The 25,233-nt window shown below is 36.9% G+C and overlaps 1 protein-coding gene and 1 pseudogene across 5 annotated transcripts in view; one reads left to right on the top strand and one right to left on the bottom strand.

The window, feature by feature from the left end:
- CCDC91 (coiled-coil domain containing 91) overlaps positions 1–25,233 on the top strand; it is a 270,185-nt gene that overhangs the window by 40,179 nt on the left and 204,773 nt on the right. For 4 of the 5 annotated variants that reach the window (XM_015560769.1, XM_015560767.1, XM_006758914.2 and 1 more), the window contains 2 exons: positions 13,798–13,840; positions 15,964–16,042. In XM_015560769.1, coding sequence (XP_015416255.1) covers positions 13,811–13,840; positions 15,964–16,042 — 109 coding nt within the window. In that variant the 5' untranslated portion in view covers positions 13,798–13,810. Of the gene's footprint in view, positions 1–3,558; positions 3,571–13,797; positions 13,841–15,963; positions 16,043–25,233 lie in introns of those variants that run through there. The other variant, XM_015560768.1, reaches the window with a different exon arrangement.
- LOC102756840 lies at positions 9,281–13,174 on the bottom strand (annotated as a pseudogene).

Here is a 25,233-nt window from a genome sequence, read left to right as displayed (position 1 = left end):
CATACACCTGGAATTTTATATGCAAACCACAGAAGCAACTAAATTTTCTAGTGACCACATTTTGAAAAAACAAAAACAAGTCCTATATAATAAAGAGGTAATATGCAAATTGACCCTCACACCACAATGCCATCACAAGATGGTGGCATGCAGTGGGGGCGGGACCGGTGACTGCTACTCAAGGCTTCTGTCGGGACCCCTGTGCCCAATATGCAAATTGACCCTCATGCCATAGCACCGTCACAAGATGGTGGCACGCACAGCAGGGGCGGGCCAGTGGGGAATAAAAAAGTACAGACGAAAGAGTAGGCAAATAATGAAAGATATAAATAAGTGTTTCATAAAAAAGGAACCATATATGATTAATAATCTATAGGATAGATTTCAATTTTGTTAATGATTGGAAAAATCAAGTTAAGAACACAGTGAGATACCACTTAAAACCAGTGTTGGCAAGGTGAGGATTCACAGTACTTTTATGTGTTACTTCTGCATGTATAGTTTGTGTGCAACCATTTTGAGAAATAATTTTTTATTATCCTGTGAAGCTAAACATAGACAAACTTTTCAACCCAGTGATTTACTTGTAGACATATACCCAAGAGAAATTTTGTGTATATGCAAAAGTAGATGTGTTGGAGAATGTTCATAGTGGCTTTGTTCTCAATAACAAAATATTGTAAACTACCCAAATGTCTATTGACACAAAAATGACTGAATAAACTGTTACATTATAGAACTCAAAAGAATGAATGGTAGCTAAAGTAATATTAGCAATGTAATTTTATTTGAAACTTTAAGTCCCTCAAATTTATGTGTCATGAATATCCTTTAAAATTAGTAAAATAAAAATAATATGCTTTTTGATAGTAGGTGTAAATGAAATGAAACTTCATTAATTTGAAAGCAAGGTAATAATTAAAAAATAAATTCAGGATTGTAAATCTAAGGAGATACAGGGACAGATTATGTGTAATTTACTGTTAGAATCTAGTTTTAGGTTGGGTGGTGGGTTTCTATATGCCAATTTTACTTTAAAAAAACAACAATAAAAAACATGCATGTAAGATTAATATACAGAAGTGGATTACATTGTACAATAACAATAGACAACTAGAAAATGTAATTTAAAAGAAAACATTAAAATATTATCATTTACACAGAAATTACATTTACACAGAAATACTTTGAAGCTGGGGTGTGATTGGTAGGGCTGCTATGTAGGTAGAGCAAAGGGAGTCAGGAGTATTATAGATGAAGTCAGAGAGGTACTAGGGACCACCAATCATATTTAACAGAAAAGTAAACACATTTTCAAGAAGGTTTTAAAGTTATCTACAATTAAAGTATTTAAACACTGAGACATTGAGTTTATAATTTCATTTCTGTCTACCCCAAAGAGTTTTGTGGTTATTTTGTCAGAATAGCCATGTTCTAGGTAAATTAGATTATTAAATACATCTGTCTAGATCAGCGGTTCTCATCCTGTGGGTCGCGATCCCTTTGGGGGTCGAACGACCCTTTCACAGGGGTTGCCTAAGACCATCGGAAAACACATATGTAATTACATATTGTTTTTGTGATTAATCACTATGCTTTAATTAGGTTCAATTTGTAACAATGAAAATACATCCTGCATATCAGATATTTACATTACGATTCATAAGAGTAGCAAAATTACAGTTATGAAGTAGCGACGAAAATAATTTTATCATTGGGGGTCACCACAACATGAGGAACTGTATTAAAGGGTCACAGCATTAGGAAGGTTGAGAACCACTGGTCTAGATAAATGAGGCTTCACTATAAATAGAAAAGAATTTGCTGGGCTGGTGTGGTTCAGTGATTGAGTGTCGACCAATGAACAACTAGGAAAATGTTCCATTCCCAGCCAGGGATGATGCCCTGGTTGCGGGCTTGATCCCCAGTGTGAGGCATGCAGTAAGCAGCCAATCAATTCCCTCTCATTGTCATTGATGTTTCTATATATCTGTACCTCTCCCTTCCTCTCTGAAATAAATAAAAATATGTATTAAAAATATTAATAAAAGGCTAATGTGCAAATTGTCTCCTCATCTGGGAGTTTGGGAGTTTGACAAGGGGTGGGGCTGGCTGGCCAACTTCCCGCGGCCCTACCCCATGGCTGGCCCAGCCCCCAATTACCCTCCCCTACCCCGATTGAGGGTGGGGCCAGCCAGCCAACCGCCCATTTCTCATCCCCTGCTGACCCCACCTCTAATTGCCCCCCCACCCCACCCCATTGGGGCGGGCTGGCTGGCAACCGTCTGCGACCCTTCCCTCCTGGTCTGCTGGCCCAACCCCACCCATGCACAAATTCATGCACTGGGCCTCTAGTAAAAATATATTTTTTAAAAAAAGAATACAGAGGAGAACATACAAAACTATGAAACATAACACTTTCTTATTTAACCGTTCGACTGCTAAGGAGCGCTATCACGCTCTTCTTATTTAAAACAAATTTATGTAAAAAATTGGTATTTTTAAATTTTTGTTGTTGCAGAGCAATACAAGTGAGTTCATTGTATAAAAAGTGTTTTACATTTTTTCCCATACACGCGCAATTAGTGCTGCAGTTTTGGCATATGTCCGAAAAAATACATCAGCAGCCAAATGGTTAAAGAGAACATAAAATTTGTGATCATCCACACTTAATAATGTTGTCAACACTGATTTTACTGTGTTGTTCTGTAACACTTTTCTTTATTGTTGTATAGAGTGACTTAATATTGTGATAATAATTATAGGCTTTTTACAGAACAAATTTTTACTTTTAATTATTAGTGCCAATACAATTCACAACTTTGTTGCCATGTTTATTTTGCTTACATGTGAAGCTCCAAAGCTCATGTCCCATAGAGGCACGGATTTGTCGTTATTTTTTTTTTTTGAAAGATTTGGAGTTGAGATTGGCATGGTGATAGTTTTAGAGTTTAAAATTTCATTGCTTTATATAGAGTTATTCAGTATGATGAATGGATTGGAGAGCAGAATGACCAGAAATGTTTCCAGTAATTTTCCAGAAATAGTGATGGAAATCTGAATCACAATACAGGATTAAATGACATACCTTGCTATGGTATAAAATGAAGATTAAAAGGTGACATTTAGTCTCTGCATTGTAGGTGGATTAAAGAATGCTCATACTGTTATCTCAAAATAACATTTTTTGAATGGAAGGTATTTAGAAACTTCTTTGTGAAGAAGAAAGGCATTTGAGTTTAGTAGTAGAATAATATATTGAAAGGATGTTATCATGTAACTAGGGGCCCAGTGCATAATTCGTACACCTTGAAAGTAACTGTGGGCCACGAGGCTGCAGGTGGGCACAGGGGTGGGTCTCGGGCCATCCTCTGCACCCGTGCCTGGTCCTTCCCGCCCTGGCCCCCTGGTCCCTGTCTGTGGCAGCCCTGCTCCCACTGGCACCGCTCCCACACACTGATGGCGCTGGCCCCACTCGTACTACTGACAGTACGGATCAATTGGGGCTGGTGTCAGCAGCAGGTGTGAATGGCAACTGCTGCCCTGATCACCCCTCAGGAGCAGGAGGAGGTGGAGAAGCCCTGAGCAGTGATCAGGGCCAGCAGCTGCCACTCACACCCACTGCCAGCGCCAAGTGATTGGGACCAGCGCCAGACGCTAGCAGCGGGTGTGATCAGCGGATCCAGCACCAGCTGTGGGTGTAAATGGTGGTTCTGGTGGCAGCAGTGGGTGCGAATGGGGCCGTTGCTGGCAGCGGGTGTGAGAGGCAGATGCTGAACCCAATCGTCCCTCAGGAGCAGGGGGAGATGGATAAGCCCTGAGGTGTAATCAGGGCTGGCAGCCACTGCTCACACCTGCTGAGAACGCTGAGCAATCGGGACCTGGGCCAGTGCTGGGTGCCGGCAGTGGGTGTGAGCGGATGCTCAAGTGCCAGCAGCTGGTGTGAAGTCCCAGTGGGACCGTGGCTCGAAGAAGCAAAGAATTTTTAGTAACTACCAGAGGCTTCCCCCAATGACAGCGTCTGGTGCCCTGCCTTCGTCTGGCACCCCGGCTCACCTGCTCCACTATCCCCGTCGCGGCCGATGCCTGCCATGTTCCATATTCTGCCACCTTCTGCTGATGCTTGCCATGTTTTGCACGCACTCCCTGGTGGTCAGCGCACATCATAGCAACTGGTTGTTCGTTGTTCCACTTGTTTGGTCTATTTGCATACTAGGGTTTTATATATATAGATATCTTAAAAGGCATCTAATCAACCTGTTCACCTTATATATGAGGACACTGTGGTCAATGGAGATGTGGTGCCTTTGCCACAGTCACATGTTTTAGATGCAAATTCTTATATGACTGCAAGATATGGGTGTGCTAAAGGTGAGGATGGTAGCAACAGTTATGTAACAAAGGTCCATAAATTCATGTTTAGAATTTTGACTTAATCCTTAAGATGATGAGGAGCCAATGAAAGGTTTTAACTAGATGAGTATTTAGAAGGGTTCACTTGGGTAGCACAGTGGAGAGTGGAGTAGAAAGGAGCAAACTGGAAACAAAACTATTTTGGAGACCGATTCTATAAATAAACCAGGTGAAACATAATGGTAGCCTTAATAGGGTGAAGGTATTGGGCATTGAGTGGAATAGATGGTGTCTAGAAGAATTTAAGACACAGGATTTAGTGATAAAATATATGGAGTGAGAGGGAGTAGGAGGAGAAAATGATGACTCCAGGTTTTTGTCTTTGCCAAACTGTGTTGTAGGTGGTAGCACCAATGGCTGAGTGAAGGAATCCTGGAGGAAGAGTAAATTTGAGGCTCATGAGAGATATCTTGAATTCATTTTTGGTTGTATTGAATTTGAGGTGCCTGTTAGTTTTAAATAGAAAGTATTCATTTCCCTGTTGGGTATATGGATCTGGAGCTCAAGACATGGATCTGAACTAGAGATTCCTTAATGTATATTTTAAATGAATCCAAAGGAGTGAATGAGGTAGTCCAGTGAGTGTATTTGAAGTGAGATAAAAAGAAGGGCTAGGTTGAAGCACTTGGGGATGCCAAAATTTAAAGAGTAGGTAGAAGAACCTGCAAGGGAGATTGTGAAGAAGCGGTCAGAAAAGTAGGCAGAAAGGGGAAAAACTATGGTTGTCTTGCAAATCACAGGGGGAATGTTTTGAGAAGGAAAGACTGGTCAAATGCTGTTAGTGTTCAAATAAGACAAGGAATTGAAATTGTCTTTTTGCATTTAGTGAAAAGGAGGTAATTGGTTGCAGGCATGGGCTGTAAGAATAGAACATTTATGATGTTGAGTTGTGAAAAGGAGAGGATTGTGGTTGGAGAAGAATGTGAAGTGGAGGACAGTTTTGCTTTTGTTTTTGTTTTGTTTCATTTTTAAAGATGTAGGACCTGGAGTGTGTTTCATTGTTAACAGGCAGGAACCAAATAAGTGGGGGAAGTTGAATATTTACGAGAGGGAACAAATCAGAGAGCCAAGTCTCTGAGAGTACAGATGGAGGAATTAGCTTTAAGTAGGTGAAGGGATCCCTGTTTCTTTGTAAGTGGAATAAAGTGGAATAGCTGGGCACAGATGCTGGTAACTATAATTTTGGTAGTAAGATGTTATTGGAATTCTCTTAAAATGCCTTCTATTTTCTTGTTTAGCAAGACTCTTGGTAATACACATCGATTACTGAAAACAATAGAAAGGTTGGAAGTCTGGGAATAGTTGAGAATCTTTGAAATAGTTTTTGTAGGATTAGAGAACGAGATTTTAGAGAAAAAGTAGATGTGTGGTAGGCGGCACTGTGAATCTAGTTGAAAATGGGAAACGTGAATTTTAGAGTGAATTCTCTGATAGTATTTAGCAGAAGACAGGTAATTGGATAGTGTTGGTGGATCTTGTGGGGAGCTATTAACGGTTGTCAATTGAGATACAGAATCAAGCGTCATAGAAAGCAGGAAAGTGGCTCTATTGTTAAAAGGTTAATGTAAATGTGGCTTGGATTGAGGCTGAAAAGAAGTCTCCCACAAGTTCTCTTCTGAATTAAATTTACATATCCGGTCACAGGCTAAAACACCTCTCCATTCTAAGAAAATGAAGTTTTTCTCTAGTGAGCTTCTCTTGTGGGAGATGGACTAGCGGTATAATATATTGTTTGTGGGCACAAAGTTCCCAGTGAGGAATCCAAAGAGCTTGTACTGTGCGTGCATGCTGACTTCTATATATTAATCTCACCCAAAAGACAACCTATGGATGTCTAGATCTTGTTGTTGTTGTTGTTATTATTATTTTTCTTTTGGAAGGAAGTAAATAGAGAAAGGACTCTAGTATTTCTTCAATCTTATGTTCTTTTATGTCTTTTTTAAAATCTAAATTCTTTATTGTTTAAAGTATTACATAAGTCTCCTTTTTCCCCCATTGACCTCTCCCTGGCCAACCCACCCCCTAGCAACATGCCCTCATCCCCCCAGTGTTTGTGTCCATTTGGTTATGCTTATATGCATACAATTCCTTTGGTTGATTTCTTACCTCCTTATCCCCTTGATTTCCCTCATAGGTTGGATAGTCTGTTTGATGCTTCTATGACTCTCGTTCTATTTTGGTTCCTCAGTTTATGTTGTTTATTATATTCCACAAATGAGTGAGATCATGTGATATTTATTTTTTTCTGACTGGCTTATTTCACTTAGCATAATGCTCTCCAGTTCCATCCATGCTGTTGTAAATGGTAAGAATTTATTCTTGTTTATAGCAGCATAGTATTATATTGTGTAGATGTACCACAATTTTTGTTTTTTTAAATTAAAAAAATTTTTTCTTTATTGATTAAGGTATTACATATGTGTCCTTATCTCCCCATTGTCCCCCCCACCCCCACTCATGCCCTCACCCTCCTGGTGTCTGTGTCCATTGGTTAGGCTTATATGCATGCATACAAGTCCTTTGGTTGATCTCTCTCCCTTATTCCCACCCTCCTCTACCTTCCCTCTGAGGTTTGATGGTCTGATTGATACTTCTCTATCTCTGGATCTGTTTTTATTCATCAGTTTATGTTGTTTATTATATTCCACAAATGAGTGAAATTATGCTACTTATTGATGTTTCTTTTTCATACCTCTCAGCTTGCAAATGTGGAAGATCAGACTATACACCACCCCCTGTATCTCATATTACATACTTCATTGTTGTCTTACCTTCCCCAAATGGTTATAATTTTGGTACAATTAGTTATTTATTGTTTACATTATTATGGCTATTTAAATACTACTCACAGCTGAGAAATACAATATATAATGTGTACCTTTTTCTGTCTATCATAGTATTTTCTCTTGTTTTCATTTGGTTAATTTTGTAATCACAAATTCAAGCTTAAGTTATTTAAAATTACCCTCATGATGGTAAAACACATGAGAAAGTCTATCAATTTCATTTGCTTGAGTATATCTCCCAGGAACTTCCTGATATGTTCCAATGCAGACTGGTTGCTCATGATTCTTGTTACATAGATTTTTATCTTGGGAGCTCACTTCACCATTATTTTGCAAGAATCCTCCCTCCTCCCCCTTCCCCCCCCCACTTCAATTGGATCTCTTTCCTAATCCCATGTCTTCTTGTCTTATTCCTTTGGGTTACTCCATAGCTTTTTAAGAAAGTGTATTTGGGAAATAATTTTTTGAGACTTTGCAGATATGATTATGGTTTTATTTTTCACTGAATTATTTGTAGGTTTGGCTGATTATCTAATTCTGTGCTGTAAATAATTTCCCCTTACAATTTTAAAAGCATTTCGCCTTCCAGTGATGTTGTTGTGAAATCTATTGCCATATATATATTTTATCCTTTAAATTAAACTTATTTTATCTTCCTAGAAGTTTGTAGGATGTTTCTTTTGTCCCTAGTGTGCCTTAATGTGTTTTTTCTTCTGTTTTCTTGGACACTTATGGGACTATTACATCTGAAAATCATATCCTTTGGTGTTCGAAAAGTTTCTTTGAATTATTTTGTTGATGATTTCTTCCCATTTGTTTTCTCTGTTCTGTCTTTCTAGAATTCTTAATAATTAGATATTGCATATTCTAGACTGGATCTTGTACATTTGTTAGGCTTTTACTCTGATTTTGTATATTTTTCTTTTATACTTCTTTTTAAATGAAGTTTCCTCAGCTTTATTTTTCACCCTGCAGTTTTTCATTTCTGCAGTTATCATTTTTTCTTTTTTGACTTTTAATGATCTGACTCCTTTATTAAAGTGGCAAATATATCCACTCAAGCATTTATTAAACACTCCCAAAGCCCAGAACTTTGATAGGCACCACAACTCCCTTTTTAATGCAGATATTTTAATTTCTTTTATTATGATGATGATGATGATGATAACATATAACATAATTTTCCATCTTTTCCCCCCATTATAGTTCACATTCAGTATTATTCTGTATTAGTTTCAGGTGCACAACATAGTGGTTAGATAATCATATACTTTACAGAGTACTTCCCCTAATATTTCAAGTACTCCCCTCCCCAGCTCATACATAGCTATTACAATATTATTTTTTTCCTCCATTGACCTCTCTCTGGCCACTCCCACCCCCTAGCACATGCCCTCACCCCACTAGTGACTGTGTCCATTGGTGATGCTTATATTCATGCATACAAATCCTTTGGTTGATCTCTAACTCCCACCCAGTCCCCGCGCTTCCCCACTCCCCCACCTCGCCTTCCCTCTGAGGTTTGACAGTTGGATGCTTCTCTGTCTCTGGATCTATTTTTGTTCATCGGTTTATGTTGTTGACTATATTCCACATATGAGTGAGGTCATGCGATATTTATCTTTCTCCAACTGGCTTATTTCGCTTAGCATAATGCTCTCCATGTCCATCCATGCTGTTGTAAATGATAAGAGTCCCTTCTTTTTTACAGCAGCGTAGTCCATTGTGTAGATGTACCACAGTTTTTTAATTAATCCGTGTGCTGATGGGCACTTAGGCTGTTTCCAAATCTTAGCTATTGTAAATAGTGCTGCTCTTTACCACTCCTTACCACCTGCCTGCTCGCTGCTCCTTGCTGCTCTGCTCTGCTTGCTGCTCTGCTTAGCGCTGCTGTGGAGGCAGTAGAGGCTCCTGCCATTGCCGCTGTGCTCGCCAGTGGTGAACCTGGCTTCTGGCTGAGCAGCGCTCCCCCTGTGGGAGCACACTGACCACCAGGGGGAAGCTCCTGCATTGTCTTCCCCCTAGTGGTCAGTGCCCATCAAAGTGATGGGTTGTTCTGGTTGTTCTGCCATAACAGTCGCTTAAGTTTTTATTATATAGATGGGTTCTGGGTTTCCTTTCTGGGAAAGCAAATCCTGGATTGGGCCATGGCCGTCAACAGTGGCTGACTTGCCTTCCTGTAGAGCAGGGTCACACAGGACACCCGGGGGCCGTTGGCCAAATCTTGGCTACTGCCAGACTCTTAGGGGGTGAATTTTTTTTCTTCCAAGGCTTGGATGATGTCTTCAGGAACTTCTCTCAGTTGTCTCACTTGTTCTCTTTTGTTTCTCCTGAAATGAAACCAGGAGTTTTCTGTGGCTGTTAGGAAAAGGCTAACTTCCACTTTTCCGTACAGAACTCGTTTATGCTTGACCTTTTGATCAGTGAGAATTTTTTCAATCCATGTCATCACAACTACTTTGCCTTTTCCCACTGTCTCAGAGCCCAGAGGTGATGGTTTCAGGGATAATTCTTCCATCACAGACTCCTGCACTACAAATGTGTTGGGTTTCCTTGGCTTCTCTAATTTTCTTCGCTTACTTGTTGGTGATGGTACTGTTACATCATCATAAAACTCCAAGCTAAGGCCCATCTCATTGTCCGACCTTGACAGCATTTAGCGTAGTGACTTTAGGAACCCCTTGTATTCGAAGTTCTTTCTTCAGAGGAGCAAGGCTGCATTTCTTTCCCAGCATATAGCTATACCACCACAGTCTTTTTTTAAGTTGTATATTGTCATGGATGATCCTTTTAACAAACTCTAATTCGCCTCCTCTGCCATGATCTCTGTGATACCTCCTATATTTACTGAACTAGGTGGAGGTCTTCAAGGATTTCAAGAGTTTACTCCCTGGGCTTCCATCTGATTGGCAAGAGGAGGATCGCACAGGCAAAAGTCATAGGTTGTCTCAGATTCTTCTTTAAGAGCATCCATCAGAAGCGTCTCCTGTGGTACTTTTACAGCTTTTATAAGATCAGATAAGTTATTCTGTTCCACATTTTTCTTTGCATAGTTGAAGCACATGTCATCTACTTCTGTTGCAAGAAAATACCTGTCTCAGTGTCTTCCAGTCCAGAGACCCTCAGCTTTACTCTGTCCAGGAAATACATGTTTAATCTTTTGCAGGGATGAGGAGCTGTAAGGTCCTAGTTGCACAGACTCTGAGAGGGAATCTTGGATTTGTCTGCGACTGTTATTTTGAATCTCACCATTACCCAGCTTTCAGTGCCCCCATTCTGGAGCTTTTTATGGATTCTATAATATAGATGTGATTCTCATTTTCTCACTGGTAGTTTAAGATACAACTTCCTTGTAGTTACTTTCAAATTTTGCAGTTTTCTTATTGCCCATTCTCTTTGACCCTGTGTTATGAGGAAGCAAACAATCAGAAACTATTCTTTGCTATATTTTAAGAAAAGACTTTTGGCAAGAGACTTGAATAAATTGCATGTTCTTAATGTGTCATTTAAAATTTTCCAGTAGGTCTATTGAAATAGATCTCAAATGTTCCCAACTGAAGCATTTAATGATGCTCCAATTAGATATATCACCTTAGGAAAATCTATCCTTCCACCTTGGACATATTTTCTTCTTTTTTTATGGCTCTTTTATATCGCATATTATTTGTGTTTGCATACTTTTCTTACACTCTGCCCTTCCCCCCACACCTGACCATAACTACTTGAGGGCCTTGAGTGTTCTTCAGATTTGCCCAATAAAAATTTGTTACATTAAGTGTTGTATATATCTTGTTCTTGCAAAATATTAGCAATGTATTAAATACTGAGAATAGTAAAAGAAGAAATTAATACAACAGTGCAGCAAAAGAGATTAAGTTCAGATATAAAGAAGTATGAGAATTATTAAACTTGGATATTATGAAATCTTTCAATGTAGATACCTAATCATAACAAAATGTAATATCTCTTATTTCCTTGACAGAGAAGAAAGAACTACATGATCTATCAATTTTTAATCAGGCTCATGATTCTATAATTTAGATGACATATATATTTTGTATTGCTATATTATATTTATAGAGTAATGAGATATAATGTTAAGTGCCTAGAAATATTCCAAAAAGTTTATAAATGCACTTTAGATAAAATAATGTTTTAATGTATTAGAGAGACTAAATTCATAAAGAAGTCCATACTTGTAATTTCCCACTTAAAAACTAAGTTTGTGTGTGTGTATTTTGTAAAATTGATTTTTACAAATCAGTGCTGTAATTTTTTTTCCTCCTGATCTTTTAAATATTCTGCAGGAAACTATTTTAGGGTTTGAAACGAAATTATTCAGAGAAAGGTTATTGCTTTAAAATAATGTTTATTTTTCCAGTACTGTATTTTTAAGAAACTCATGACCCATTTGTCTTTTAAAGTGTATTAAGATTTCTTTGAGAACAAAGTAGAGGAAGAGTATCATCTGCATTTTAACGTGTAGAAGTTGCTGAGGTATGGAACATCAGTGGTCACTAATATGTTCTTTCATAGAGCTAAATCAGTACTTAGGAAACTGATGGTATTTGGTTCATTACCACAGGCAAACAAAGCTGAAATGATTGTTAGGCATAGGCATTTGTTTTTGTTTTTAAATTTTCTGGCATCTTACAAATAATTTATTGGGATATGACTTATGAAAACACATAGAAGCATTACTCTAAAAATTCCATTCTTTTGAAACCATATTATTTGGGTACAGTGTTCATAGATGCTAAAAATATTTTTTAATTGTCTCCTGAGACTGGTGGGATACATGTGGAAAAGACAAACTTGGTGTTTATAGTTTGACTTGGTTAATTCTCTATATCCATATCGCTCCACTTTCATAATTTCTTCATGAAAAAATGTAATCACATACAGATTTCTACTCGCTTGCAACACAAAATTAATGTGAATTCCATTTCAAACTAACCACCATCAAAAGTTTTGAAAGTCTGGTTTATATTTTTTAAGTGCAGTATGTGGATGACTTGCTTAGTTTTGATTTTTGGAAAAGTACATCTTTAGAAATATTTTCATCAGGTTTTTAAAATGTGGGTAATGGTGACAATACTGGTATCATATTTTGGTTAATTTAATGTTCTTTCTTTATAGAATGTATTTTTGTCTACATACATTTTTTAGTGCCATTACCTTCTGAGTTTCTATGAAAATAATTTATTTTGCTTATTAAAACAAAACAATCCTTGAGATTTTTTTACTGTTTATTTTTTACTATATTTTATTTTTGAGTGCATTAATATTAATATTTCAGTTAGAAGGCAAAGCATAGATATAGATAACCATGTTTATATAGACAACAGCCTCATCACTCAGACCAAAATATCTTAGAAAATGCATTTAGAATTAATTATTGCTTAGTTTTAGCTATTTTTTTAATAATTGGAGAATATTTTTTTTTGTAATAAGTCCATCTTGTATTATTGAGGAATAATTCAAGGAAACTAGAATGTTCCAAAAATGTATACACACTTTGAATAATTATTAATTCCAAGGTGTTAAATCTGTAAAGAAAGAAACATCTATTGAGCTATCGGGTGTTAAATGTGTATACATATATGTGGATATGTTCACTTTTGAAATACAGAAAAGGAAACATGTTATTGTTGGCCAGAGTATCACTTGCAGCTACTGATTAACAATTTAATGTAAATTTGTTTTTTCATTTTAATGTATACCACCTATTACTTGTTTTACCTTTCTAGAACTTTTAGTTCTTTCATGATTTGTTAGATAAAAGCTTCTTTTATTTCTCTTTTTAAAGTCCAAGTACTCATGTTTTCTCCTTCTGTTTTTATTTATATACACTTAAGATAAAATAAAATGTGTTATCCTACTGATTGTCCTCTTACATTCCTTAAGGATAAAGGAGAGTGGAATTCTGAATATTCCCTTGTGTTTTTCTCTTCCCTGGTCTCCCATGAATACATGACTTGATTTATCTTGATCAGCCTAGTAACTTGCTCCACATTTTTCCAAAAGTGCAAAGCAGTTTCAGCTAAAAATACACATATCAAAATGCTCCAGAAGTTGTGGCCACAGCTCAAAAATGCTGATCAATTTTGAAAATCTAAATCAACCTCGGCCATGAAACCAAGGGAAGAACCTTTGTGGTGGGGAACAGATTTCCAAAAATTCACCACAGTCCTGTTCTTAGCTGGAGTTTGTGCTGATGTTGCCAGACAACTGAGGAATAGATGCAAAAAGCAGGAAGCATTATTGAATTGAGTCCTAGGGCCAATTTGGGAAAAGCAAATTAAAATGTAAAAGAATATTTTTCCACTCCTGGCATCTCAATGTAAAATGGCAAAATACATGGTTGCTGAAAAAGTCACAGAAATTACTAATTTTGCCAGAAAGACTAATTTTGCAAAAAAAGGGTCTAGTCTTTTTAAGTTAAAAATGCATGCACACATAGTTAAAGAAGTTTTTTTTTAACCCAAATAAAATAGTCTTAATTTACAAATCAAACTGTATATACCTTTAAGTCAGAGAGTGTTTTGACATAATTGACTGTGTGTGGGCTTGTTTCAATGTCTTCTGTTATTTTCAGGTGCACTTGAACAATGGATGATGATGATTTTGGTGGTTTTGAGGTATGTGCTATTATTTACCTTAATTTTGCTTACGTAATTGTTTTAATTTTGTGAGATGACAATGGAGTATTTACTGTTTTGAAAATGTATTATTTATCATTGGCATTCATGATCTTTTTCTTGATCATTTTGAATGTAACTTTAGAATAAAAAATGAAATCAAGGCAAATAAAAATATAGCCCCTCTGAAAGTTAAACTGATTTATTATTATTGAACATTTGGTCATGCCCATAGGAATGGTTTAAATTAAGATAATTAAGTGCTACTAGTAGAAACACTAGAGAAGAGGTTTTAAAAATTGTCAGCAGATGATTTTGTTGGGATACATGTCAATTAGGAAATACTTGTGAGATGAAAGATGAGTCTTGAAGATCGGTCACATATTTGCATGTTTACACTTGTAATGAGTTAATTTGGACTATTATCTACATAGCCTTTTGGTGGCTTATACAACTAATTAATATGTTTATGTTTGAGTATTCTCTCAGGTTTGACAGTATTTTGTAAGTGGAAATTGTTAGCTGAAGAAGCACTGTCTTTTCCTTAATCCTTTTCACTGAGTGTTCATTTTATTGAAATATTTTGTAACCCAGTTATTTTTATGGAGCCAGTATAGTCTTGCAGGAAAATCTCTGGATTAAGAGGCAGGATGCCTGAGCTCAAGTCCTGGAACTACCATCAAGTGAGCTCTGTGATTTTTCTTTATTTTAAGTAAGACTTTCACCTAGTTTGGAATTTTGGTAGAATTAGATTGTTAAAAATAGAGAATGTAATTAATGACATTAACAGGAAATATAATATATTAAGTCTATATTCAATGTTCTGAATATCATGTAAGAATGGTATGAATTTTTTTAGATGAAGGTCATTTTCTGTCAATATGAAAATATTTAGAATATGAACATACCTATTTTCCTCATTTCATCTAAAAGTATTTTTTTGTTTCGCACATTTGTATGTTTTCTATAATATTTTGGGTTTTGTTAGGTGATTGAATCTTATGTTACAAAATGAAACATTTAAAAATTTGTTAAAATTTATTCTAAGGAAAATATATGTTTCAGATATAATATTAGTTTAATGTTTAGAAGTTGTCAGTTATTTGAAAGTTAAAATTTTGTATAGTCTCCTTTAGACCATGCTTGATTTATTATATTAGAAAAAAATTGATTCGGTGGTGCTCCTTATAGTAAAATTTACACTTCAGTGTTATAGTTACTGGATCTATTACTTTCAATATTATATAGGTACAATTTTAGCCAACCATTCCAATTTAATTGTGGTTATTAGGGTACTTTCTTACCACATCCTGTTGTAGAAATATGGAAGGACTCTGTCCTTGTCATATAAACCATGGTCATTTTTCGTAGTTTGTAGAGAGTAGTAATTCTACATCATGTGTCTCCTGTGGTAGATTTTCCTAGTTGACTTCTCTTTGGCTGAGAACTCAATGAAGAATCTGAACTGACATTATGGTTCTTTTTTCAATAATAATTTTACTGTGACCTGGACACTTAAAAAAGAAAATGCTGTACTCTTACACATACCTCAACATTTTAGTAATTGTCCCATAGTTTTACAACTGTTTAATAGGAGGGCTTGTTAATTTGAAATGCCAGCTTTAGGACTTCTCTAAATGTTAAATAACCAAGTCCAGCTGTTAGATTATTAAAAAAATATAGATGAATTCTAGTTCTTTAGATTGACTTCTAATTAGGTCTTGTGTTAATGAAAAAGATTTGGTCTCTAGACTTTCACAGAAAAATTACCTGTTTTTCTTATGTGCATAATAAATGTGGTAAATTAGTTTAAAGTACATAGATATGAAGTTCACAAGTGGAAATGTGATTAAGGATATATAAAATAAAAAGTTTATTGCCAGAAGATATATTTGAGTAAGTAAGGAAAATTTTTGCTTACAGATAATAGAACATGAGTACTGGGGGTAGTGAGTATTGGGGCTGGTAGTAATAAAGACTGAAAAGCAATTGAGTGTTCAGAGGGAATTTGAAGATGAGTGGTACATTACAGAGACTATGCTTGTAGAACCAGGAAGCTTGATTGCTTAAATAGCACTTCTGTTTTCCAGGTATTCTAAAGTAATTTTGCCTTTGTTTTCTAGGCTGCAGAGATTTTTGATGGTGGAAGTGGTGAAACCCAAACTACATCTCCTGCTATTCCTTGGGCTGCTTTTCCTACAGGTTTAAGTATACAATAACTCAGAATTTTTTTTCTTATTTATACTAGAGGCCCGGGGCACAACATTTGTGCACTGGGGAAAGTCCCTCAGCCTGGCCTGTGCTCTCTCGCAGTCTGAGACACCTTAGGGGATGTCCGACTGCTGGCTTAGGCCTGCTCCCCAGCAGTAGGACACCCCCTGAGGGGTTCTTAGCACTACTGCGGAGGCGGGAGAGGCTCCTGCCATTGCCGCTACATTTGTCAACCATGAGCCCAGCTTCTGGCTGAGCAGTGCTCCCCCTGAAGGAGCACACTGATCACCAGGGGGCAGCTCCTGCATTGAGCATCTGCTCCCTGGTGGTCAGTGTGCATCATAGTGACTGGTCGTTCTGCCATTTGGTTGATTTGCGTATTAGGGTTTTATTATATAGGATTTTTGCCTTTTCTTTGGAAACTTCTTTCTACCTTTGCACTTGGCCTTCTGTGGTCTGAAATTGGAATGACCCAGACTTAATCTAGGTTTTTTCATAACAAATTATGAATTGCTGCAATGGTGGCCTGAGACATGATTAAAAAAATAATATCATGAGCATTAAATGAAATTAAATTGCTACTTACATTTCCTAATTTGTCCTAGTTTTAGGAAGGTAAGGTGCAAATAATTTTCTTAAGTTATCTAGTTCATTAATTAAAGACTTCTTTTTATTGTGGTAAAATACATGTAATGTAAAATTTATCATATTAACCATTTTAAGTGTACAGTTCACTATTGTTAACATACTCACATTGTTGTTCAACCAAACTGTAGAAATGTTTTATCTTGGAAAACTGAAACTATAGTAATGAAACAATAGCTACTTATACTGTCTTTCTCTCAGTCCCTAGCAGCTACCATTCTACTTTCTATCTCTGTGAATATGACTATCCTACATATCTTATATAAATAGAATCATATAGTATTTGTCTTTTTGTGGCTGATTTATGTCATTTAGCGTAATGTCCTCAAGGTTCATTCGTATTCTTGCATGTGTCAGAACTCCCCCCCACCCCCCACTTTTTAAGCTTGAATAATACTACACTATATGTATAGTACACATTTTTTTATCCATTCATCTTGTTGGTGGACTCTTGCTTCCTTTGACTATTTAAATAATTTTATTATGAGCATGGGTGAACTACTTTGTGTTTTTAAAATATCAGTATAGCTTTGCTGGTAGGGCTCAGTGATTGAGCATTGACTATGAACCAGAAGGTCATGGTTTGATTCCCGGCCAAGGCACAAAAAGCCAGGTTGTAGGCTTGATCCCCAATCGGGGGCATGCAGGAAACAGCCAATTGATGATTCTCTCTCATCATTGATGTTTCTATCTATCCTTCCCTCTCCCTTCCTCTCTCTTAAATCAATAATAAAAGTTTCTAAAAAAACATAAAATATCATTCTATTGGATCCATGGTGGTGGTAGAGTAAGAGGAAATTACACTCAACCTCCTCCCAGCATCAAATTGAGATTACTACTAAATTATAGAACAGTCAGCCTGAATAATCAACTGAAGACTAGCTGAACAAGTCTTATAACTAAGGGTATACAGAAGAAGCCACATCGAGACTAGTAGGAAGGACAGGGACAGGAAAAGGGCTTGCACTGCACCCATGTACAGTGGTTGAGAATCTGGAGGGATGTCCAGAGCACCCCACTGAGTAGTGAGGAGTCTCCACTTCATACCAGGCTCCCCTACCCGGATCACCAGAGTCAGGAAGATGATCCCATATAGCATCTGGCTGTGAAAATCAATGGGGATTCTGTTCGCCAAGGAGAGATGGGAGTATGCTAGGAACCCAGGCAGCTTCTTAACGGGCCGGCACACAAATTGCCTTTGTGGGCACTTATCTGGGACTCTGGTAAAGGTACAGTAGCTCAGAGGAGACTAGAGTCTTACAGGGAGAGATTGGTTCTGTGGCTTTGGGGAGAGAGCTGAAGAAATAGCCATCATTGTCCTTGTGCTCAGCCTCTCTCCACACCACCTACAGATGCCATTATTCCTGGGTCAGCACTCCACTGCATATGATATTGGCCTGGGGAGATCCACTGGCCCCAACCTCCTAAACCCTGTGTCCCTGCCTTGCCAAACTTGTGTCCTGTGGAGAAATCAACTAGATGCGAGCAGGATGGGCTTGCTGTAGTCATTTTTGGAAGGCTCTCAGGTAGGTCCAGGCAGATTCAGGGGGTAACAGAAATGCACAGGAAGAAATCAAGTTGTGTGGTTCTGGGGCAAGTGTCATTTTTTTAATCCTGCATGCCCCAACTAGTGCCACTGTTTCTGTGCAGATCTCTGCCTCCATACAGCCAAATCTTAATCTGTTTTACCTTGATGAACTCTATTGGCCTCACCCTGATGACTCCCCAAAACCGCGCTCCACCACAAAGGTAAGGTCTACAGGCCCAAGTTGGGTGGTGGCTGGCCTTGGTGTACTCTGAGGTTTTTGCTGTGTGTGCACAGACCCAGTACTTTCACTGAGTTTGAATCTGTATCAACCTGGTAAACAATACTTGCCCCTAACTTGTGACCTCAAACCTGCCTCATGCCAATTGTGTACTGATGTGGGATTGTTAATGGCTGAGTCAAACAGGCAGCTGTCAGGTGGAACCAGATCTTGGGGTGCCTTGGGCCTTTTGCTAATCTGCCTCAGGCTCATTAATGGTGTACACTGGCCTTGGTATACATCTTGTTCCTTCCCACACTCACCCAGGCCCAAAACAGGTAGCCAACAACCATGGATTGCTTTGTGGCTCCTAACCAGTATAATACCCCAGGGCCACTCATAGGCAGTATCTGACATTGACCTGCACTGGAGTCTCTCCCAAGAGACCTGAGAATCAACATACCAAGTGGCTGGTTTGAGACTTCATCAGAGCATGACCTGATTAGCTGCACAAGTGGCCCACCCAAAGGGAGATCTCAGCAGACACCAGAACCTGCTAGGGAGAATTTCATGTTTGGGGGTAACCTCCCTGCACAGCAGCTTGAACACTGTGGTTGTTTGAGGTCAATCCTCATAGGCAACATAAGGGTCAACCCACCACAGATGGGCCAACAGTAATCAAGACTAAACTACAATAGGTGGTCTCACCTAACCCCCACAAGGGGTATTTTCTTGTAATTGATTTCTAGTTTGATACCATTATGCTTAAGTGATTAGGGAGACTGCATCACTGAGCCTACAGGACACCTACTACATAAGGCCACCTTACCAAGACTAGGAGTCATAACAGGCTTACTTAATATACAGAAGAAACATAGAGAGCTAGCCAAAATGGGGAGACAAAGAAATATGTCCTAAATGAAAAAACAGGAGAAATTCACAGAAAAAGAACTAAACTAAATGGAGGCAATCTACCGGAAGACAGAGTTCAAAATAATAGTTATAAGAATGCTCTAGGAACTTAGAACTTCAACAGCATATAAAGAACATAGAAACCACAAAAAATAACTAGTCAGAAATGAAGACTATAATATTTGAAGTATAGCATACACTAGAAGGAATTAGCAGATTAGATGAAGCAGAGGCTTGAATCAGCAAATTGAAGTGCAAGGTAGCAAAAAGCACCGAATTTTAAAAGAATTAAAATAATGATGATTGTTTAAGAGATCTCTGGGACAATATCACGCATAATAGGAATACCAGAAGAAGAAGAGAGAGAGCAAGGTATCAGAAACATTTGAAGAAATAATGACTGAAAACTTCCCTAACCTGGTGAAGGAAAAACACACACATGTCCAGGAAGTGCAGAGAGTCCCAAACAAGTAAACCCAAAGAGGCCCACACCAAGATGCATCATAACTAAAATGGCAGTGGTTTAAAGACAAAGTGAGGATCTTAAAAGGAACAAGAGAAAAATAGTTAACTATAAGGGAGTTCCAGTAAGACTTTCAGCTAATTTCTTAAAAGAAACATTTCAGGCCAAAAGAGATTAGCATGAAATATTCAAAGTGATGAAAACAAGGACCTACAAACAAGATTACTCTACCCAGCAAGGCTATCATTTAAAAATGAAGGAGAAATAAAGAGCTTTCCAGACCAAAATAGTAAGTAAGCAAATAAATAAATAAATGGTAATGGCATTTATCACCACCAAATCAGTATTACAGGAAATGTTAAAGGGATTTTTTTTAAGAAGAAAAAAAGTGGGGTGCATAAATATGTAAAAAAAAAATGACCATACATACATACCACTAATCATACACAAAAATTCTGGTGTAGCAATACTTCTATCAGACAAAATGGACTTTAATACAAAGGCTGTAATAAGAGACAATGAAGGACATTACATAATGATAATGCGATCATTCCAAACAAAAGGATGTAAGCCTTGTAAGCATTTCTGCACTCAAAATAGGAGCACCTAAATATATAAAGCAAATATTAATGGATATAATGGGAGAGATCAGCAGTAATATAATCATAGTAAGGTACTTTTATCACCACATTGGCATCAATGGATAGATCTTCCAGACAAAATCAGCAAGGAAACAGTGGCCTCAAATCACACTGTAGACCAGATGGATTTAATTGATATTTCAAAGCATTTCACCTCAAAGTATCAGAATATACATTCTTTTCAAGTGCACATGGAGCATTTTTCAGGATATACTACAGGTTATGCCACAAAATAAGTCTCAGTAAATTTAAGAGGATTGAAATCATTATCAAGCATCTTCTCTGACCATAACAGTATGACACTAGAAATCAATTACAAGAAAAAAAGTGAGAAACACACAAGCACATGGACATTTAATTACATGCCACTAAACAGTGATGGGTTAACATGAGATCGATGAAGAAATTAAAAGATACCTTGAAACAATTGAAAATGAAAACACAACCCTAAATCAGTGGATACAGCAAAAGCAGTCTTAAGAGGGAAATTTGTAGCAATGTAGGCCTACCTCAAGAAACAAGGAAAATATCAAGTAAATAATCTTACCTTTATACCTAAAGAAACTAGAAAAAGAACAAGCAAAGCCTCAAGAGAATAGAAGGAAGAAAATAATAAGAATTAGAGCAGAAATAAATGAAATAGAGTCTAAATAACAATACAAATGATCAATGAGCTGGTTCTTTGAAAAGAAAAAAAATTCTCAAAATATTATGAATACAAATTCAACAACACTTGAAAAAGATTATACATTGTGATCAAATGAGATTTATTTCTGGGATGCAAGGTTGGTATACAATATCCTCAAATCAATTAATGTGATGCACCACATGCAAAATGAAGGATAAATATCATATGATCAACCCTGGCCAGTTTTGCTTAGTGGTTAAAGCATAGGCCCACTGACTGAAGGGTCACGGATTCCATTGTGGTCAAGGGTACTCAGGCTCGATCCCTGGCCCTGGTCGGGGTACATGCAGGAGGCAACTAGTCAGTGTGTCTCTCTCAGCCGATGTTTCTCTCTCTGTCTCTCCCCCTCCCTTCCACTCTTTCTAAATATCAATGGAAAAAATATCCTAGGCTGAGGATTAACAACAACAAAATAATATGATCACATCAATAGATGCAGAAAAAGCGTTTGACAAAATCCAGCACCCATTTATGACAAAAACTATCAGTAAAGTGAGAATAAAGTAATGACACTTCAAAATAATAAAGGCCATCTATGACAAACCCATAGCTGACATGTTATCAGTATGTCTCCCATTTCTACATGCCTTAGAGGGCAAAGACTATGTTTTGAATCTTTTTGAATCCTAAGTACCTAGCTTTGTGCCTTGTTCATAAACAATGCACAGTAGTTTTTCTTTATTTTTTATTTTTATTTTTTAAATATATTTTATTGATTTTTTACAGAGAGGAAGGGAGAGGGATAGAGAGCTAGAAACATCGATGAGAGAGAAACATCGATCAGCCGCCTCCCTACACACCTCCTACTAGAGATGTGCCCGCAACCAATGCACATGCCCCTGACCGGAATCAAACCTGGGATCCTTCAGTCTGCAGGCTGACGCTCTATCCACTGAGCCAAACCGGTTAGGGCAGTAGTTTTTCTTTATTAATAAAACAAATTTACTTTAAAGTAATTTTGTTATTATTTTAAATTCTTTGGAGGCAAGTAGTCTTTCTGTCACAAGTTAGAGAAAGGTAAACCTAAATGTTACTTAAGAAATATAATTTGGAGAGCTTAAAGAATTACTCACAGATGGCTAAGAAGCTATTTTTTTCTAGGTCTCAGTTACCTTTCATGGCCATTCCCAATTTAGACAACTGAACTGGAAATAATTATTAACAAGAGTTGTCACAGAGTCTAAATAAAAGAGAATAGTTATTTTCCTGGTTGTTGTTTTTTTCTTTTTCTTTTTCTTTTTCTGTGTGTGTGTGTGTGTGTGTGTGTGTGTGTGTGTGTTTAGTATTTTTCCTGGTCCTACTGTGTGTCACCTAGGAATAGTATAAGACAGTAGAGGTTAGACTAAAGTTTAATTCAAAGTATTGGGGTCTAAAAGCAATAATATTAGTATCTATATATTTGCCTCTCTTTCTGTTTATTTTTTAAACATTTTTTAAAGGAAAATTATTTCAGGTTTTGCATAGCATTTATATCAGTAACTTTTTGAGTTGAGACCTCATGGGACTATACTTTTTATAAGAAAGAATTTTTTTTTTTGCTAAGAAATTTATTTTTACATCATTTTTAAGTAATTTTCTAGCTTTTATTATAAATTTTCCTAAGACTGTTAAAGCTATCCTTTTTAGGAAACTAACTTCAAAATGAATGTCTGTCTTCTTATACAACACATGTGTATGTATATATAAATGCAAATATATACAGAATGTAGACATACATAGGTAGACAGCTGTTATGATTTCTTCCTTTTTTTCCACTTTTGCCTTCCAATACAAGTTCTCTTTCCTACCATACCCTCTGGAAGGAAGGAGTTTATCTTTACTTGACCTTTCAGATTCTAGGAGCATTACACAATTAGTCTTAGTTTAGTTTCAGTATGCTTTTGATTCTTTTCTGGTTGCAGCAGACCCAATGTTTCTGAATCCTTGGGATTTATTTAAATGAATTTTAGAGTGTTTATTCATTTATTCACAAATTCATTCATTATTCTGTTTTTAAAGTATACTGTGTTTCAGACACTAAGTGCTATGTGATGTGGACTTCATTCCATTTTCAGTGATGCCATATGAAAATTATCATTATAAATTACAGGATGTTTCACAAAATTTATTGTTAATGTTGGCAAGCACTTTTATCAATAACTTTAGCTTCAAATCTTTGCATGAAAAAAATATGAGGCCAGAAAGTTTTGTCCACATCGTGTACAATGTGGGTGGTGCTGTTTTAGAGGCAAATGATTGTTCACTTTTTACTTTTAACTGTATAAATATAAATTGTCTAGAAAGCGAGGTGGGAGGCAAAACCTTGAATACTGTCCTTTCCAATATGTTTCTAAGTTCCTTGTAGCACTACACAGACCACATTAGAATGCATTGACCATCAAAGGGAAAAAGAAGTGGTCCAGATAGATACTTTAATCCAAATTAGCTTATTCAAAATGGCTTATACACAAGGCAAACTAAACTGTCTGTCACAAGCCGACCCTTTAGAAGGAATAATGGGAATTGGACCAGCAGATGTTGAATCAAATAACTTAGATGTGGTTCACTTTGCATCTGGAGCTATTTGCATACAAAGCCAACAGGAAAGTTCAAACATTTTTCTCAAGACATTGGCAGAGAGAAACCTGGAAAACAGATGCCTTTTTGATTTCATGGTTCAGTTTTTCCATTCTCCGTTCTCCTGGCCAGGAAAACCTAGGACAACAAATCGGTCATTTTATTAATATCCCATTACTCTCCTTGCTAACCCTGTTTTTCCAGTCGAATCTATGTTACACATCTACAAGAGTTCAGAACCCGAGTCCACATTTTTTTGTTTGAGAAAAACTTGTTATTTTTTTTCCAGATTAATCTGAAAAATAGGAATAGTTAACATTAATTGAATTTTGCTTTAATCTATATTTGAGGTAGAAATTTAAGGTGACATTACATATTTATATACCTGTATTATAATAGGCAGCATATACTATACTGTTTAAAATTTTTCTATCACATCTATTTTGTGTCTATATTAGACATTTTGCCAGGACTTAAAGTGGATTTCCACTGTAGTGAAATAATTTTGTAATATTTTTGCACCAATTATTTGAATGGCAGATAGCTTCTTTTTGCTACCTTGTCTTTTGGTTTGTTTGTTTTATTTTAACTCCCAGGTTACTAACTCACCTTTGTTTTATTTGGAGCCAGTTTCTTAAAGTTAAGGTGATAGCTTCTATAAAGCTGTGAGTTATTAGTGTATATGTAAGTATTGGTCTTTACGTTGATTCTCAGTAATATATTTCAGTTCCTATCTTCATTAATGAGTGTCTAATATGAATAGTTTCCACTAGGTGAATCATGGTACCTGATTTTAACTGTATGGTCCAACTGTCACAGTCCTAACCTAATATATTGCAATTGCTCTAAAAGCATCATTATACATATAGAACACAAATATTAATGTGAAGAATTATAATACTGAAGAGAAACTTGTTTTTTTTAAAAAATATTTTATTTATCAGTTACTGTTTAAACTTATTTTTTGCAGTATTTTATGATATAGTCTTTTTAAATTCTTTATTGTTTAAAGTATTACATATGTCTCCTTTTTTCCCCATTGACTTCTACCCAGCCACCCTCACCCCCACCCCCAACACATGCCCTCACCCCCATAGTGTCTGTGTCCATGGTTATGCTTATATGCATGCATGTAAGTCCTTTGGTTGCTCTCTTACCCCCCTCCCCCCAACTCTCCCCTGCCTTCCCTCTGAAGTTTGACAGTCTGTTCGATGCTTCTATATCTTTGGCTCTATTTTTGTTTATCAGTTTATGTTGTTCATTAAAATCCACAAATGAATGAGATCATGTGATATTTATCTTTCTCCAACTGGCTTATTTTGCTTAGCATAATGCTCTCCATGTTCATCCATGCTGTTGCAAATCCTAAGAGTTCTTTGTTTTTCACAGCAGCGTAGTAGCCCACTGTGTAGATGTACCACAGTTTTTTTAAAATTAAATCTTTATTGTTCAGATTATTACAGTTGTTCCTCTTTTTTCGCCCCATAGCTCCCCTCCACCCGGTTCCCACCCCAACCTCCGCCCCCACCACC

The sequence above is a fragment of the Myotis davidii genome, unplaced genomic scaffold (genome assembly GCF_000327345.1).
Source record: "Myotis davidii unplaced genomic scaffold, ASM32734v1 scaffold535, whole genome shotgun sequence".
Taxonomy (NCBI): domain Eukaryota; kingdom Metazoa; phylum Chordata; class Mammalia; order Chiroptera; family Vespertilionidae; genus Myotis; species Myotis davidii.
This window is presented reverse-complemented; position numbering and strand designations above follow the sequence as displayed.